The 19,462-nt window shown below is 34.3% G+C and overlaps 1 protein-coding gene across 13 annotated transcripts in view; it reads right to left on the bottom strand.

Annotated features, from left to right (window-relative positions):
* The window catches only part of ANKRD17 (ankyrin repeat domain 17), a 185,443-nt gene that overhangs the window by 54,798 nt on the left and 111,183 nt on the right, over window positions 1-19,462 (bottom strand). For 6 of the 13 annotated variants that reach the window (XM_063809568.1, XM_054683010.2, XM_054683012.2 and 3 more), the window contains 8 exons: window positions 18,340-18,531; window positions 17,861-17,970; window positions 15,841-15,928; window positions 13,742-13,869; window positions 13,344-13,487; window positions 12,843-12,945; window positions 10,635-11,387; window positions 6,231-6,379 (listed from right to left, as the gene is read on the bottom strand). In XM_063809568.1, coding sequence (XP_063665638.1) covers window positions 6,231-6,379; window positions 10,635-11,387; window positions 12,843-12,945; window positions 13,344-13,487; window positions 13,742-13,869; window positions 15,841-15,928; window positions 17,861-17,970; window positions 18,340-18,531 — 1,667 coding nt within the window. The remainder of the gene's footprint in view (window positions 1-6,230; window positions 6,380-10,634; window positions 11,388-12,842; window positions 12,946-13,343; window positions 13,488-13,741; window positions 13,870-15,840; window positions 15,929-17,860; window positions 17,971-18,339; window positions 18,532-19,462) is intronic. The other 7 variants (XM_063809570.1, XM_054683011.2, XM_054683014.2 and 4 more) reach the window with 3 other exon arrangements.

Raw genomic sequence — 19,462 nt, 5'->3', positions numbered from 1 at the left:
AATATTAATAATGACAAAGTAAAGAAAAAAACAGGTGTTTCAAATACTGCTAATCATGGAAATAATTATAATACAGCTGACTATTTTGTAGAAGGCAAAGTACCAATTAAAGGAAGAATCCTTAGATTCAAATTATACTGCACAAAGTTACATTAGTCAAGAAGTTATATTCCTTGTCACAGATCTAAGAGAAAGTCCCGAACCTGAAAAAGGAGATAGATGTCCAGAGCTTTAAGAGCTCATTCAGGTTTCTATTCTAAAGAAAATTTCAGTTAGCCCATGATGCCATAATATATACACCATTCTATACCATTAATAGAGGTTGTTATGATGAATTCTGGCTTATAAAAAATGATAAAAAATATATTTAATGCAAAAATATTCTGTAAGTTATCAACATGACTATTCAATTTTATAATGGTGGTACAGAATGAAAAACAAGAAATAGTAACACAGATGGCAATACTGAAGGAAAGACAACTTTTAATGAGCTGAAATTCAGGTGAAAAAGCACTGAACTGTGTGAAGTGTCTTTAAAAAAGGAAATACGCTGGGTACAATGGCTCATGCCTGTAATCCCAACACTTTGGGAGGCTGAGGCAGGAGGATCACTTGAGGCCAGAAGTTTGAGAACAGCTGGGCAACACGGCAAGACCCCATCTCTACAAAAAATTAGCCAGAAGTGGTGTGCAATGCCTGTACTCATAGCTACTCATGAGTTTGGGGCAGGAGGATCATTTGAGCCCAGGAGTTCATGGCTGCAGCAAGCTGTGATGGTGCCACTGCACTCCAACCTGGCTGACAAGAGTGAGACCCTGTCTCAACAACAACAACAACAACAACAACAACAACAACAACAACAAAAAAAAAAGTACATCTATTAATTACTTTTTTTTTTTTTTTTTGAGAGAGAGAGTCTTGCTCTGTCGCCAAGGCTAGAGTGCAGTGGCTCACTCAGCTCACTGCAAGCTCCGTCTCCCAGGTTCGCGCCATTCTCCTGCCTCAGCCTCCCGAGTAGCTGGGACTACAGGTGCCTGCCACCACGCCTGGCTAATTTTTTTTTGTATTTTTAGTAGAGACAAGGTTTCACGGTGTTAGCCAGGATGGTCTCGAACTCCTGACCTCATGATCCTCCCACCTTGGCCTCCCAAAGTGCTGGGATTACAGGTGTGAGCCACTGCACCCTGCCTATTAATTACTCTTAACATAATTAAATTACCTTGAAAACTACTAGGACTTAAAGAGCTGAACTTTTTTTACACTTCCACAACCTTCAAAATCCTTAATATCTCATTCTCTAACCCACTCAGGTTATATGTAAGCTTAAAAAGTGGGATAGCATTTCAAGGTATTCAATAAATGAGAATAATCAGTAAAATAAATAACCTATTAAAAGCAGTTCATATGAACAAGTAGAATGCATGTATTTTAAAGCAGAATGCTTTAATGGTAGCATATTATATATATATCACTGTTAATTAATTTTTGCTGGCCTCTTTAATTTCTCATGTTAAATCACTGTGATTAAACTGTTCTTTATATTGCAAAACCAATAAGAATAGAGAAAAATATTTATATAATACTTATACCATTAAAGGTAAAATATAATTTTACATACTTAACAATTTCAGTCTTGATACGTCACAAGTGAAATTTGATGTCTACTCTTCTTTAAAATAATGAATATACATTAATTATTAAAAAGTGAAAGAAAGCAAAATTCTATAAAGATCTATTTTTTTTTTTTTCCAGTTTTGAGATGTACTAGAATAAGGTACTCCAAGTTCAAGAAAAGACTTCAGCAGCCTCAGAATAAAAACAACAAGCAGTTTAGGAATATAGGGAGGACATGTGACAAAAAAGAGGCTGGAACAAGTTTTTATAGCCCAAGAACAAAACAACTGGTTCTTTCTCGTTGGTAGTGGCTCCTAGAATCGATCATATTTTACACAATAAAATACAAAAAGTATTTAATTAACTTGTGGTATTCAGTTCTAACCTTCAAGTCAGAATTATTGTTCCACATAAAGCCTGTGGTTTTAAAAAATCTCTACATAATTCCTCATTTCTGTATGTACAGAACCCACAAATAAGTTTGGTTATACCAAACTTAAGCAAAATAAACTCAACTTAAACTCAAGCAAAATAAACACAAAGGTCAGAGCAATGCTATCAAAAGGTGTAATAAAAACAGTCCCAAATAATTCTTTCAAACTATTATTTATTGGTTTCCTAAAACAGATTTTGATAGCAGCAAAGTATGTGGTATTCATCTTAAAAGTTTTGAAAATACCCAGACAAATTTGATTCAGTAAAACTGGAGAGTTGGAAAGTCTGTGGCACACCCTTGGCAAGTGAGTTCTAGTTGTGTAGCAGAGAGTTGAAGCCCCTTATGAAGAATGCAAACTCTTCAGCATTTGTCAAGGATCAGAAATAAAACATATGATTCCTGCTAATCCTTGTTAAAAATAATAGCTCCTGTCTAAAATGTTCAACTAAAGCAGTTAAAGGTCTGACCATTTTCCAGAATCATTAGCATTTTAAAAGGAGTTATACTTTGAGGCTTTAAAAGATTAACATTTCCTTTGTTCTTCCTTATATTTTGATGTTAAGTATGCAAAGATGAAAGACAAATGATCTCTTACCATCTAGGCAGTGGACACGTTTCTGTGATCCCACTTACCAGGCTAATACAACATAATTCAAATTCAAGGTTAACACACTTAAGTTAAAAATAAAAAAACAATGTAACATAGTGCAGTGGTTAATAAAAGAAAAGAGTCTAGAGCCAGAGTGTCTGAGTTCAAAAGTAGGCTCCACCACTAATTAGCTGTTGGGCAAGGTAGTTAATATCTTTATGTCTTATATTCCTCAAATGGAAAATGTAATAATAATAGTACCTACTTCATGGGACTGTTACAAAGATTAAGTTAAAGAAGTTAATATCTGCAAGGCATTAAGCCTGTATGTTAGGGTTTGTTACATAAACAGATGAAAGATCTAAGTATTAAAGAATGTTTAATCTTTCAGAATAGCAATCTTGGTATTAATTTCTTCATTATATTATTTGTCACAGCACAGTATTATCACACATAATCAAAGTACCCACTATGTAAGAGCCCACAAAATTTTTATTTTCTTTTCAAAACAAAAACTTTGAGCTTTTGTTTGATTGAGTATAAAAGGATCTTCATTTTTAATCACTTAAATTACCTGCTTGATATAAAAACTAGTTGTTGTTTTTTTTTTGAGACAGAGTTTCACTCTGTCGCCCAGGCTGGAGTGCAGTGGTATGATCTTGGCTCACTGGCCAACACTCTGCCTTCTGGGTTCAAGTGCTTCTCCTGCCTCAGCCTCCCAAATAGGTGGGATTACAGGTGTGTGTCACCATGCCCGGCTAATTTTTGTATTTTTAGTAGAGACAGGGTTTCATCATGTTGGCCAGGCTGGTCTCGAACTCCTAACCGCAGGTGATCCATCCACCTCGGCCTGCCAGAGCGCTGGCATTACAGGCGTGAGCCACCACACCTGGTCAAAACTAGTAAATTTTAAAAACAAACACCAAAAATTAAAGGAGAAAAATGGTGAACAATTATTTTTGAACAAGGTAGGAACTTTTTAATCTCTAACTAAACACATATGGTAAAACTCCACAGAGAGTAGTTTAACTCAGGTCTGGCTAACCCAACAAATGACAAATCTTGATGTGAGATCAGATAAAAAAAGAGTAAATTTTTAAGGAGTCATAGTCAAATTTTTCTATAAAAGCATGTCTACTATGTTTAAAATGTAAGTTTAAAAATAATTTTAATTAAAAAATTACATGTAACTTCTCAGAACTAAGTTATAATATAGTGATAGTTGGTGAGTGGTACAGCCCAGAAAAATCATTTCACCATCACTACAGTAATTTCATATTCAGTAAAATCAATGACTGGACAAACTTTTCTGTGCCTGTTTAAAAACATTTTTATAAAGAAGTCTTTTTACATTTTGGTGAAGTACTTATTTTTGCTAATGGATCAATTCTTGGGCCCGCAAAAATCAGAAAACTACCTCTTGCTAAACATAATAGTCTCGGCTGTGTGCGGTGGCACACGCCTGTAATCCCAGCACTTTGGGTGGCTAATGCAGGCAGATCACCTGAGGTCAACGAGTTTGAAACCAGCCTGGCCAACATGGTGAAACCCCATCTCTACTAAAAATACAAAAAAAATGGCCAGGCGTGATGGTGGGCGCCTGTAATCCCAGCTACTCAGGAGGCTGAGGCAGGAGAATCGCTTGAACCTGGGAGGCGGAGGCTACAGTTAGCCAAGATTGCCACTGCACTCCAGCCTGGGTGACACAGCGAGACTCTGTCTCAAAATAAAAAAAAAATAAAAAGCCTCAAAGCAAAAAAGACTGGGGAAAAATAATGCAAATTCAATGCCAAGTTCAAACCAATTCTACAATGCTATCAATATTAAATGTAAACAACTATGGCTCATCAAATGAATGTCTCGTATTTTTTTTTTTTGAGACAGAGTTTCGTTCTTGTTGCCCAGGCTGGAGTGCAGTGGCATGATCTCGGCTCACTGCAACCTCCATCTCCCGGATTCAAGTGATTCTCCTGCCTCAGCCTCCCGAGTAGCTGGGATTACAGGCATGCGCCACAATGCCCAGCTAATTTTTTTTTGTATTTTTAGTAGAGATGGGGTTTCACCATGTTGGCCAGGCTGGTCTCAAACTCCTGACCTCAGGTGATCCGCCCGCCTCAGCCTCCCAAAGTGCTGGGATTACAGGTGTGAGCCACCACGCCCGGCCGTCTCGTATTTTTTTTTAAAAGGCTATGTAGATGGTAGTTAAGAGTGTCTTTGGGGGGTGGTGGCACACCTGTAATTCCAGCTACTCAGGAGGCTGAGACAGGAGTTTGAGACCAGCTTGGGCAGCATGGCAAGAACCCATTACAAAAGAAAAAAAGAATGGTGTCTTTGAAGTCACGCTGAATGATTCCCAGCCCCGCCGCTTCTTAGCCTAAATGAAGTGACTAAACAAAATGCTTAACCTCTCTCTTAGCTACCGTGTCTTCTTCAGGGAGATGGATATTAAGAGTAGCTACATCATGTATGTGGTCTGAAGATTAGATGAGACAATTCCTTAAAATAGTCCCTGGCAATTTTAAGTACTCAACAACAACAAAAGTCAGTACATAAAAAACAACAGACATTTGGCCAACAAGTAAGAACAGAAATAAAATTCCTTTTTCATAGTGTTACTGAGGATCATTTTAATAAAAAGGAAACTTTATTTTTAATAGGTTAAGAGTACATGCCCTTAATTAAGGTCCATCCAACACAAACACACATACACTCACTCCTCTCTCTTTCTCCCCACGTTACCCCTGCTAAAATTCAGGCTTTATTATAAAGAAATAATCATATATAAAATTAAAAGTTTTATAATGTACACACCCCAGGTACCATCAAAATACAAAAACTAAGTAAACTGCAAACATTTCTTTGTCCTGATGGCCATGTACTCTTGACCTTATTCAGCAGTCTTCTAAACTAGACCTCTTAACTTTTCTTCAGGATAAAACACGCACTATTCTCTCCAATCTCACCTTGCCCTGAGATTTCATGGTCAACTACTTTTTAATAAAAAATTATACTTAATAGCTCTCAAACTTTCTAAAGCTTAACTTAAACAGTGTCTTCCCCCCACTCCATGTTATTTCTTCAAAAAGTGCCTGGAATCCCGTACAGCTAAATTTTACAAATACAGACACAGACTCACCACATATTTCAATCAGTAAGATGAGAATTTTCAAAGATGATATATGATATCAATCATGTGTATGACATACAAAAATATAATTTTATGTTAGAACCTTTTTTCTTTTACATGCAATCCATTATATATTTCAAACCATATCTTCTATTAATTTATTATTAGAAGAAGATATGCACTAATCTTAAATAAATTATTTTTCTTTTATATCCTCTTGTAAACTAAAGTTAAAAAAAAAGGTTACCTGATGACCTTGGAAACCAGACCATCACATAATTATCACTAATAATCTATATTTAGCATTTTATTTTTTAAATGTGAACTTTAATTAATTTAAAACTGGCTCAAGACTTTGCCTAGAGACAAAGCAGTCTTTCATGGTTTAAATCTCTGAAAGTTAATGTTTTTAATTATGGCATAATTCCAATGAAAAAACCATCTCTCTTAAGTTTGGGACTTACCTGTGCATCAATATCAATGGCAGGGTAGATAGGAAGCATGGCTGAAGGAGAGATGATAGGACTTGGAGTTGGAGTCTGAGGTTGGGAAATGGATGCAGCAATACTGTGGGTAGGAGTGTTTGACATTGCAGATGCTCTTCCACTGACTGCTGTTGAACAAAATAACTGCACTTAATAAGGATGAAACATTGTTAAGTAATACTAAGACATATTCACTCAAAAATATTTAAAGACTTCTTAAAACAATATGTCTACAGGAAGACTACTATAACACTAATAACTAATTTTCCTGGTTGTTATTCACTGATGACAGTGTAATATTGTAATGTATACTGAGTAACTCATTTTCTAAATAATAATCCAACTGAAAAACAAATTCCCCTGTTATAAGCAGTCGTAAAACCTTAATTCAAAATAACCCTGAAAACAAAAATGTTTATGTATTAAATATAAATGCAAATGGAAACTTGTCCATTATATCTTAATTAGAAAGGGGATCAAAGGTAAAATAGTCAAGATAAGAAGGGGGAATATGTGGTTTTTACTTGCCAATTTCACACCTTATATTCTAGAACTAGTAAAATTAATATCACTGTTGGGGAGGGAGAAATCTCACTATGCAATCATTTAAAACACCGCCATACTGTTTTACTAACCATAATATTTACTAACAATATTCTGCATTGTAGCCCTCAGGATGACAGGATATTCAAATATAAAAATTTATCCTCACACAGAAGTGTAGTTGCTCATGTGAAGAATTATTCTGAGGGAGCTAAAATGCTCACCAATGAATCCAGCAATCACACTGACTTAAGGACAAAATTAAAAGATTAGGGTAGAAATAAATGTATGCACATAAACATTCTTCAAATATGGATTACTATTATTCTAAGTATGATGTTGCTGTGATATTATTTTCACCAAAATATGCAACTTAAGAAAAGGCTATTCTGATCAGTACTTGAGGTGGGAGGACTCCAAATATGCTGGCATAGGATATACTGTAGATTCAGCTGAGGGTACTTTATTCTCTCATTGCCTTATTTCTGGAGTTGATAGGTGAACATCATCTCCCCCAACCCCATTAAAAATGCTATAGTATTAAAGTATGGGCATTTATCTTTGACTGGTCAACAGTACTGTGGATGTGTATTACCAAAGTAGTTATCAACTACATCAGACAGAAAACAATCATGATTCACAACTGGATCTGAAACCAGGCAAAAGAGATTATGATCCTGTCAAGAATAAAACTGAAATTGATCTTATTATAACAATTATAAACATAATTATGAATTAAGAAATCTATTTTACATGAAATCCTTAGTTCAGGCACAAACATACACTATACATTATAGCAACACACATTCTATAATTATACATTTTTAAGTCCACTTAAAAGCCAAAGGAAAAACGAAGGAGAAAACAAAACAAAACAAAACAAAACACTGTTTGAATCCTTAGGGATCCAGACCAATAGAAAAGGGCATATACTAATATATTAAATTGATAATCTAGTGATCTGGATATTGTTACTCCATATTGATAGTTTTGTATGTTACGAAAAGATCAAGATAATTTAAATGTACATATTGTTGACATAAATTTCAAAATCATATAAAATCTAGAGCTCTTAAAATTGATTCCATATCTCCTTTGATTGGATTTTCACAATAAAAATGCTAAATACAAAAAGTAGCTTAAACAGGATGAACACCAGTCTGTCCGAATCACTAAATTTTATTTCATAATACTAAACAGGTTAAAAAAAATCTAAGTTTTATTGTTAAATGACTAAATTATAATTTACATTTCAACTGGAATATTTTCTTTTAAAGAACCTACCAAAATTACAGAGTTTTTTTTTTTTTTTTTTAAGTCAAATTGGTTGTTCTTATCACTTCATCTAAAAGGAGACAGGAAAAATCAATTATCTCATCATTTCCTTCGCAGTACCTATAAAATTGGTTTACTAAAATTAAGTAACTGTCAATCACACATCCATTCTCTACAACTAAAAGAAACAAATGTAAAATATGTAGGTACCTGAAGGAACTCTGGTAAGAATCTTTACATGTGGGGCTTCATTTTAGTGTTAGATTTAGAGAGGGAGAACCACACATCAGAAAAGTTTTAATGTCAGCATAGAAAAAAGGGAACTTGAGATGATAGCAAAGGCAAGGTGTTGAGACAGGTTAAACAGGGAGCTGATTCTGGTTTGGCAAGTGTGAAGAACAGGAAAGACAGACGATTTTGGTCAGCAAATTTTATGGTAGAAGTCCAATAAATGAAGGCTAAGAAATAAAGAGCAGGGACTGTGCTAGAGGGAGGAAAAGAAGACGATGAGACTAATGAGGCTGTAATATACTTTAAACCCCTAAGAAAGAAGTGGAAATCATCATTAAGCAACTGAAAGGATACATCCTACCACAGAAATTTAAGATTGAGGCTGCAAAAGTCAGTGCATGAGTATATGTGCATGTGTGTGAATGTGCACATGCCTGTTGTCAGGGATGAGTTGCAGGTAAGTAGCCAAATGTTTTCAATCCTACTCTTCCTCCTTCTGGCTATGTTTCTCTCCCCATAGAAATGAGCATAATAAAAAAGTAAAATATTTTTGTATTATGACAAGCATCTGTCATATTTCCTAAAAAGTTATATGCACTTAAAAATTTTTTATACAGAACACTGAGAATACACAGAATTGTTTTTGTTTCATGTATGAATCAAAAGAAAAGATACTTTACAAACTTCTGATAATTCTGATCAGCATACAAAACTGTACAACTAGCAAATCATTGTTGACAACTATGCATGCCCAAGCACATCAGGTAAACTCTGATATTATATAAAAAAATTTTTTTTAAACAACCATTACTATGTAATGCCTATTCTTCATTAAAGTGGATACGTAATATTTAACTCTATACATCCTTTAGCAGTTTCACATGATAGAGCACTATTATGATCTGAATTCATATGGACATAGTATCAAATTTAGGGTTAATGGTTACTGTGCTCCAACTTTCACAGGATATTTAATAATTTTAAAAGTTTACTCTCAATTATTATAATCAGCTAGTCATGATTAGTAGTGACTTTCAAATCTATAGAAAAATTTTGCACTCATCAATAAGAGTCATACAATTCTTACTAGTAATTATTACTAGCATTTTTCCAATGTGGTTATTTAACCCTTAAGACTAGCAGAAATTTTCATTCCACATGTTATAACTACTGAGGTGCTATTAAAGGCGGACTAGCAAACTTTACAGATATTTTTAAGTATAAAATCTATCTCAGCTGGATTCTTAGTGTCTGAATGTTACCTAAATATCTAAACACTATAGTTTAGTTTTCTATTATCCATTTAAAAGATGAAACTTAAAAAAAAAAAGCTCATCATATTTAATGCTACTGAAACAGTTTTTAAATTAGAAAAAGTCAATCATCCTCTAAGTACAGATGAATGAATAAAAAAGGGGAAGAGATCAGATCGAAGTCACCAAAATTCCACTGTTTATTCCTTTCATTTTTCTGTTTTCCTTCCTTTTCAAATTTTCTTTTTTTAATGAAGCAAATTATCCTTCTCAGTACAGCATTCTTATGGTTCACAACCCTATAAAACCTCATCCCATTACTTTGTTACAAAACACAAAAAATAAGTACCCAAAACTAGAAGCATTAAAACAATCTTCTAAAGTATATCTTCTTGTCAATGAAACTAGTTATAATGGAATAAAATTTATCTGGCTACACATCTAAAAATATATCATTTATGATACTTTCAGGGGGGGCACACCTTCTCATGATACAGTTAGAAAGAGACTACACATTAACATTCACAGGGGACAAAATCACTTACATACAGTATAATTAAACCCTATTTGGTTTTGAACTTTATTAATTTTGTAAAAGTGTTTTTTTTTAAATATCCATCAGGTTTGAAGTCTGATCCATTAGGATATAAAGTATTTCTGTTCATAAATAAGCTTCCTGATGTGTCCTACTAGTTTTGCACTTCAACTTCTATCAATTTCCCAGTTTATTGGTGTGAATACAGAAGCAAAATGCCAAAATTCAATCTCAGTATTCTGAACTTAAAGGAAAAAAATGAAAACAAAAATAAAAATCAAACATCAACCCCACTACTGAAAAACCTAGATTCTCAAGCTACCAAGCTAAGCCAGAAAGCTTCAGTCATTTGTACTGAATGAGCTAATCTTTAATTTGACCTGTATCCATCTGAGAACTTCTGAGATTGAACTAATACTTCTAAAGCTAGACATGAGTCAGTCCAAAAATAGTTCTCAAGTTGGGTAACGGCAAAAAATTTGGGTACATTCTTACTCGCCTTAAGCAAATCATATTTGATACCTGCTCATAACAATATAAACCCACCTGCCATGATGTCATCCAGCGTGTCATTGAGGGTCTGAGCAGGGCTGGCTACCATTAACCCTTGTTGTGTTTCTGTCAGAATTCCTTGCCCCAGCCCTGCCAACTGTGCTTGGCCCAGTACTGGCTGTCCAACTATCACTCCTTGCAGTTCTGTAAGATTTGCGATGGACCCTGGAGGCAAGGGACCTGCCGCCAGAGGCAAAGCTTGAGGCATCGCCAGAGGCTGGATTGGTGCAAAACCCATCTGAGCAGCAGTCTGCTGGGGTTCATCTTTAAGTAAAACAGGATCCACTTGCTGTAACCGTGCATAGTCTCCCTCAGAAAGCTGCTCTCCAACTCCAACAGGAGTTAGTAATCCCAGGTGTTGGCAAGACTGTTGCTGCTGTTGCTGAAGTTGAATTCTTTGAGCTTTAACCTCTAGATACTGCTTTTTTAGCTGCTGCTGAGTTTTCAGTTGTAACTCTCGTTCTACTTTCTGTAGTTCCTCCAAAATCTTTTGTTTCTTCTGAATTTGTTCCTCCCTTGTTTTGTTGAGCTCCTCGATCTTCTCCTTGGTAAGTTGGTCAGCATGAGCCAGTTCCAAGGACTGCAGCTGTGCATTCTTTTCTATGGCTTCTTTTATCCTCTGTTCCAGTTCTGTTAACTTTCCCTGAGCCTCTTCTACAATGCTCTCTGGAGACTGATTGGTGATGTAACCCTGTACATCCTGGCTGTTTGCTGGCAAATGGCTGCTGGACTTTTGTTTAGAAGCAGCTGTGTGAAAAAGAAACCCCCTCAGAAGTGCACATGAATGGCATCCTCATTACAGAGTTACTGTTGGGAGGTTTAGTGCCAACAGTTATGCACTAAGTAATCATATCCATAACAGGTGAAAATGCACTGTTAAAAAATTAAAAACAAATCCACCTTCTTTTTCACAAATATAAAATGTATGTATTTTATGTGCAAAATCTTTGTAAATTAATTTCAGAATCTTAAAAATAGCACATGGCTTAAATTAGACAATAGAGGAATGCAGGTTTGTGATATCTAAGTGTGCAATTAAAGTAACATCTAAGGCTATGTGTAGATATTTTATATGGTCATAAAGATGTTAAAACTCATCATAAGAACAGAACAATAATGCTAAATTATTAGGGTGAAGAGAAAACAGACCTCTAAGTCAGGTTTTTTCACATTTCATAGTCTGTGCCTTTTAAACACACACACATACACACAAAAAGTACCCAAACCACTAAGAAGTAACAAGAAATTAAAATCTGAGTAAAATATATGTCTTTGTTGGGGCCTACCATCTTCAAGACTAATAGAGGCAAGATATAAATTCACATATTCACACAGCTATCTGGCCAGTAGAGAATTGGGATTCAGTTTCCCTGGAAGAAAAGATGCTGGACTATGCCATCCACTGTATCTTCTGACAGCCAGGTGAACAGACAGATCTGGCTATAGGTATAGCAATCAATTGTTTGCTATACCAACTGAAAAAGGTGCCAAGGCTCTAGGTTGATAGTAGTGACTGAAAAGAGCTGGTGAAAATACTTAGCATTCTTGTTCATAAAAGAGTATATGTAGCCAAAAACCAAAAAATAAAAACTGCACTGTTTCTTCAGGTAAAACTTTTAAAAAGAAAAACTGATTCAAACCGGTAGGTATAAAATGTTTGGGGACATTACTTAAGAACACGCATGGTGTAACATACACAAGTCAAATATGGACCTCAGAATTCTAGAGAAATAAACAAGCATATCTCAAGTAACTGAATTATTGGTTGAGAAAAGGTATCCCAGATCAGATATAAAATCTATATTAAGCCAGTCATTCTAAAATAAATTTCTAATATTTGATACATCTTGTTAATTTATGCCTTTATAACTGCAGAGATTTAAGTAATTTATAAAAATATTGCTCAACTATACCCAGCTTAACATTTTACATGAATAAAAATTACTATTAAAGGAAATCATGGATAATCAGAACTGCATCAAAGATGAGCATCTGAATTTCTCATGCTAAAACTTCTAATTGTAGCACAAATTAGTGCTATTAACTATTTTTTTCTCCCAATAACATGCTTTTATCATGGGTTAAAAAAATTTAGTAATGCCAACTTAGTAAACTTCTTTGTTTGTAGAAATGGCTATTTTTTGGTAATCTCATTTTTACCTGGACACCAAGTAAGAAACAGTCTTTAGAAGTATAACTGACCTTTATTCCTGATGGGAAGAGTGGTGGCAACATTGGCAGGTGGTTTGTCAGGCTCCTGAGGTGGAACAACCATGGGCAGTGCTTGAACTGGTACACGAGGAGCCTAAGACAAAGGACACTAAGTGACTATTAGTGTCCTACACAATCCATTAAGTAATATGCTCTAAATAAAGAATAAATTAGAGATTTTTTGAAAATATTTTTAATATGTCATCTTAGACAATGACATATTTACTTAAAATATGTTGGCACCAAATTGTTTACCATGACATTTTTTAGTAGGCTTTGAATTCAAGTTGTGACCTTTAAAAGCTAAAGCATAATCATATCATCTAGGATCTGAATATTGTACCAGATGTTCATTAACTGTATCAAGTACATATTTACAAACAGAACTACATATTAGAACAAAAAAAAACCCTAATTTAAACAGAAACTATAAGTGAAAGAATTAGGATAAAGAAGACATACCATAAAATGCTTTAATTTTTAAAATCTTACCCTATTTAAATCGTGGGATGGGGGAGTTAACTGAGTGACATCTGGTGGAGGGGCTGAAAGCAAGTTATTAGGATAATCCAAGAGATAGCAAACAACACTTGTATGGCCACCTTTTGCTGCTTCTATCAACATAGTTGAGCCATCCTAAAAGAGTGAATATGGAAGGGGAAAAAAAGTGAAGAAAAATAAGTTAGTTTACAGAATCACTTAGGAAGATAAAGCCAACAGGTCCCAGACGCATTAAAATCATAGGTTTGGTAAAGAACGCTTCAAGTGAAAAAGGAGAAAATTTACACTTAGAATGCCATTATGAATGGAACTTGTACATGATATGTTGTAACAATGACCAAGAGAGAAATACTAATTCACAATTCTGCACAAACATTTGAGCTACATACTTTCAAACGGTGAGTAGGATCTGCCCCATGAGCCAAAAGTAGTTCCACCACTGCCAGATGACCCCCTGCACAAGCCAGGGACAGTACAGTATGGTCATTATTAGCTGTGGTTCTATTCACATTCGCTCCTAAAATAGAAAAGGCATGGAAAATCATATTAGTAGAATGGTTTTTCTTAAAATTATGGTAAATTTAAAAATCATGAAGAGTAGAGAAAATAGTATTATGAGGCTCCACATACCCATTACCGAGCTTTAATGATTATAAACACAAGGCCAATCTCATTTCACAAATATCCTACATTAATTCTCCTCTCCCATCTTGGATTATTCTAAAGTAAATAAATCCCAGACAAACACGATATAATTTGAAAAGGTTTCAGTATGCACCAGTAAAAGATACCAAAGTACCCATTACTCCTAATGTAATAACTGTATTAAAAGTAAAATATGAAGTTTTATTTGTATTTTAAGTTCTTCAGTAGAAAAGATGACTGAATAAAAATAAACTATACTGCCCTCTATGGGCTTTATGTAGAGAATAAACACTAAATAGAACGAATAGTACCATTTTTTTTCCCATTAGTAAATTCCTGACAAGGAAAATAGATGATTCACCCCATTCCCAAATAGGAATGTATCCCTAATTTATTCGTTTGTTGTTTTCGTAGAAATGGGGTCTTGCCATGCATGTTACCTAGGCTAGTCTCAAACTCCTAGGCTCAAGTGATCCTCCCACCTTGGCCTGCCAAAATGCTGAAATTACAGGCATGAGCCATTGCACCTGACCTCTATCCCTAATTTGGATTACTGTGCTAGGTAATGTGGGAAATGGAAATAAAACAGCAGAAAGAAACTGAAATCAAACTCATTAAAATTAACCAATGAGAGGGGACAGCGATTACGTACATAATGCTATATATTCATAACAGTATTCTAAAGCATATCACCAGTGCATGTGAAAATGTTGAAAGTAATTTCACCAGTAAGTTATTTCAAATTTTCTTTACCTATAAACAATTATAAACTTGAAATTTCGTTACTATTATTATAATGTGAAGAAAATGGTATATTATTGCCTTTTAAAATTGTATATGGCCTACATCTTTTTTTTGTTTTGAGACAGGTTCTCACTCTGTCACCCTGGCTGGAATGCAGTGGCACAATCATAGCTCACTATAATCTTGAACTCCTGAGCCCGAGTGCTTCTCCTACCTCAGCCTCCCAACTAGCTGGCACTACAGGTGCAAGCCATCATGCCCAGCTAATTTTTTAATTTTTTGTAGAGACAGAATCTCACTGTGTTGTCCAGGCTAGTCTTGAACTACAAGACTGAAAGGACCCTCCTGACTCGAGGTCCCAAAGAGCTGAGATTACAAGGGTGAGCCACCACACCTGGCTTCCTCTTTCTTTTATCAATGCAGAATCAAAAGTAAAATCTGTAATCTCTTATACTTAAGAATATGATGAACTCTGAATTGAAAACTGTCTCAACTAGAACTTTCCTAGTAAGCACATAAGAAACAATTTAAAGAAAGTAATAATATACTCCCTTTTATTTTATTTGGTCATTAAGGTCTTTGGTATTCAAACTAAAATTTCTGATCATGAATGAAAATCCTCATGCAATTTGCTATATTTGTCACATTTCTATTGTGAACATTTTTTGTACTATATTTATAAGCAGCTCCCTGTATTTTATAAAAAAGGAAACATAGAAGCAGGGAAATAGTAGAAATGTTACTTGCCACAAACTTTTTTAGTGGCAGAAACATAAAATTTCAGGTTTCAAGAAAGTGCTATAGTACATGAACACAGCAGAGTTTGTTACCTAAATCCTCAGTTTTTACACAGAGAAATTTCCCTTTCCTTTATACGTTTCACAACAAGTGTGCTACTTGGTATGACAATTATTTCTAGTTTGAAGCTGGTCTGTGCATGGCAGGATGTTTATCAACTATCCACTCAATCATTAAATGTCAGTAGCATCCCTCCTCATATGATCCCTCTTGCCTTCAAAAGACCTTTACCCTTAAATCTCTAAATGAAGGCAGGGGTAGATACCTTCCAAAAAAAGACAACTGTTTTATACAAACCTACCTTTACTAATTAAGAACTGAACAGTACAAACATGACCAGCTCTTGCAGCTTTCATTAAAGGAGTTCTTCCACCTTCAGATTCATGTTCCTGTTTAAAAAAAAAAAAAAGACTTGACATTTAATTGCCAGTGAACAAGTATTCTTTTTCATGGAAATCAAAAGGAAAATAATTGGACTGATTTCTGAATCTAAATATTTAAATATAATGCTTTGAAGCAAATTAAGAAATATACTTTTAAATTTAAAAAAATCTCAAATCATAAACATGTTCTATGGAAATAATTTTAGTATATGTGCTGCCAAAGTGAGCACTGGAAATAATTTTAAATTTGAAGTTATAGTCACGTGATCATGATGCCCTCATCTAAACGCATCTGAGTAATTTGTCCTTCTCTCTACACAATGAATTGCGGTACTTGAATATGCATGTATGGTACTCTAGCATGGCCTTCTCCGAACAATCAATATAATGAGCATTATCCTCATCCACTCCAAGTTATTTTCCTCTTATGAGTGTATCCCATCTCTATGAATTTCAGTAAGTACATCATTACCATCTCTTTACAGACTTCCTATTATCTCTAGTTTCCCTTATACAAAAATGATAACAAACTTTTCTAAAACCATCAACTCTAAAATGTTACAAGAGCTTTCTGGGTCCCAAAAGGATGGAGACTCTACTGCATACTTATGATTACTAAGTAATCAAGAACACTACTGGTGAAATTTTCAATCTTAAAAAAATAAAGATTTGAGAAAAAGTATCTTTTGTATGGCATTTTTTATTTCTTTTCTTAAAAAGCCTTCACATCTGTTGAACAATTTCTGATTTTTCTCTTAAGCCATATCCTAGGTTTTTCTAATTGCCATCAACTAACCAAGTACTAAAGATTTCACTGCTGTATGTTTCAGAGCCATTGTGGCAAACACTAGGAATACAGTTCTTACACTGAAGAAGCTCTAAGTCTAACAAGCTCGAAGCACTTATTATATACGTTCTATTCTAGTTAGTTGTGTGCTTATGTCTCCCTTGTTAGACTTAGTGCTAACACTAAGTGGCCCCAGCAATAATCTAATTCAACATTCTCTTCTCATAAATGACAAAAGAAAGATTAAATTATAAATTATTAAGTTTATAAAATTAATTACTGAAGGGGGGCTTGTTGCTGCCTGCACATGAATTTGTCATAAACTGTGAAGGAAAGAGCACAGTTGCTTATTAATCTTAGAATCTCGGGGCCATAAATATATGGGTGCTTACATTTTAACTAAAATGGGCCTTTGGATGTCTTATTCCTTTTACCCCGCAGGCTAGACTGGAAGACCACCTATTCTACCCACACACAGTTGCTTCATGCTTTCTTACCCCTCAGGCTTCACTCATAACATTTTTTCCAATTGAAATATCTCTTTAGCCACAACACTGCCATATCTATCTTTCTAAACTTTAGCCATCCCCAAAATAATACATCAGATGACTGCTTTACCTTCTGATCTTCTTTACTCTGCATTTTCACTACAACATCTCTTATAATAACCTCAGTATTTGTCACCTATTATTTTTTCTGAAATTATAAAGTACTTGAGGGAAAAGTTTATTTATTATTTATGTTTTAAACTCTTTTATTATTTAATTATGTTCTGAATATTGTAGGCGTAATTTATTTCCTAAGCAATACTGAAATTCCTCTAAGCCACATTTGCCTTTTTATATCAAATCAGAAAAGCTTCTAAAAATACTTAATACCTAAGGGAAAACCAGTCTGCATTAATATCTGTAACACAAAAATTTCCTTTTTCTATGGAAAATGAGGGATAATGCAGTGAATAACCCTATTAAGGATGGACACTAAACTGTGGAAAAAAATGTGACTAAGTGAGAGAAAGAATGGCAAAAAAATAAAAATAAAAAAACCCAATAAAACTGAAGGTAAAGAAATACCTTTTGTCTAGACTCTCCATAATTTAAAATTAATTTCTTATTGTTAAATATTAAGATTTAAAAAGTAACATAGCTTACCAGATCTGCGCCTGCCTGAAGTAAGACATCTGCTACATCAGTATGACCATTTTCACAGGCATATGTTAGTGCTGTATCCCCTGTTGCTGTTGTTGCATGAACGTTAGCTCCTGTAGTAGTGTCAACAAATAATACATAGACTTAATAAAGGAGCCATAAGACATATATGACGAAAATAAAAACTTCTTCTAGATAAGTCATACCTCCTCAAGTTAAACAAATTCAAACTTCACTCATTTCCAGAAACAGAGAATATTGTAGGCATTAAAAAAATTACAAACAAAACTGGTTGAAATTAAAGCTGCAGATACTTCAAACAGCAGTAAGGTAAACTGTTCAGAATACATACAAAGGTATATCACACGTTTTTTTAAACTCACACATTCAGTGTATCATAGCATCATAAAAATATTTGCATTATGACATTTTTACTTAAACAAATCATGTAAAAAACTTCTCCCAAATGCAAAAATGCCTACCTGCAGCTAATAAGTATTTAACTAACTCCAAATGACCCTCTTGAGCAGCTTCCATTAAAGGGGTAGAACACCCTAGTTCTATATCGGCTCCTGCCTTAATTAGAAAGTCTGCCACTTCCAGAAAGCCTCCACAGCAAGCCAGAGTCAAGGCAGTTTCTTGAGTTTCTTCTGTCTGTGCATTGATATTTGCTCCTAAAATAAAGATTCTAATTATTTAAAGAAAGTCATTAACTTATTCCAGAGATATGAAAAACATTATTGTTTCTTAATAAACTGAATCTTTAAAATGTACATTTATATTACTATAATAAATAAGAAAGTGCCTCTCTCCTAACTCCTAAGGCAGTTAAAAATAAAAATAAATAAAACTATTAAAATCACACCCAGATTTGATGTACCACAGCTGGAGTAATATTTACTCACCCAGAAGGTACAAGTCGGGTGATAAAAGAACTCAAAAAAATAAGCTACATCCTCTCATTATAGTGATTCAAAAATGATAAAAGTACTGGTGATAATGATGATGATGATGATGATAAAAATCTTAACATTCAATAAGCTCTATTTCCCAGGCAATATCAAAGCATTTTACAACTTATTTAGGTATTATTATTATTATTATTATTATTATTAGTTCCATTTTACAGCTAAGGAAACTGAGGTTATTTAACTTATACAAGGTCACAACATTATTGTCATCAATACTACCACCATCACTATAGCTAGCACTTAACAGGCACTACATGACAAACACTGTTCTATTAGCTTTATACACACGTATTAACTATCACAACAACCCTACACGAGAAAACTGAGGCACAGAAGGTTAGAAACTTGCCTAAAGTTACAAAATTGGCAAGCAGTGGAGTTATGATTCAACCTAAGAAGTCTGCTCCAAAACCTACGCTTTAAAAATCATAGTCAACATTACTTCTAAATAAAAACAAAAGTTTTTTAAAAAGTGTCATTCCTCTTAAATTTGTCCAGACAAAAACTTTACTACTGAAAGAAAAATAAAATCACACTACAAATACAGAGATGGGAGATTACTTCTAAACTGAAGATATCTTAACATATTGAAGTAATTGTTTCACTTTTCCCAAAAAAGAAGTTTATGTACTGA

This window comes from Pan troglodytes, chromosome 3, assembly GCF_028858775.2.
Source record: "Pan troglodytes isolate AG18354 chromosome 3, NHGRI_mPanTro3-v2.0_pri, whole genome shotgun sequence".
Classification (NCBI taxonomy): Eukaryota; Metazoa; Chordata; class Mammalia; order Primates; family Hominidae; genus Pan; species Pan troglodytes.
Note: the sequence above shows the minus strand (reverse complement) of the source record. Positions and strands in the feature narration are given on the sequence as shown.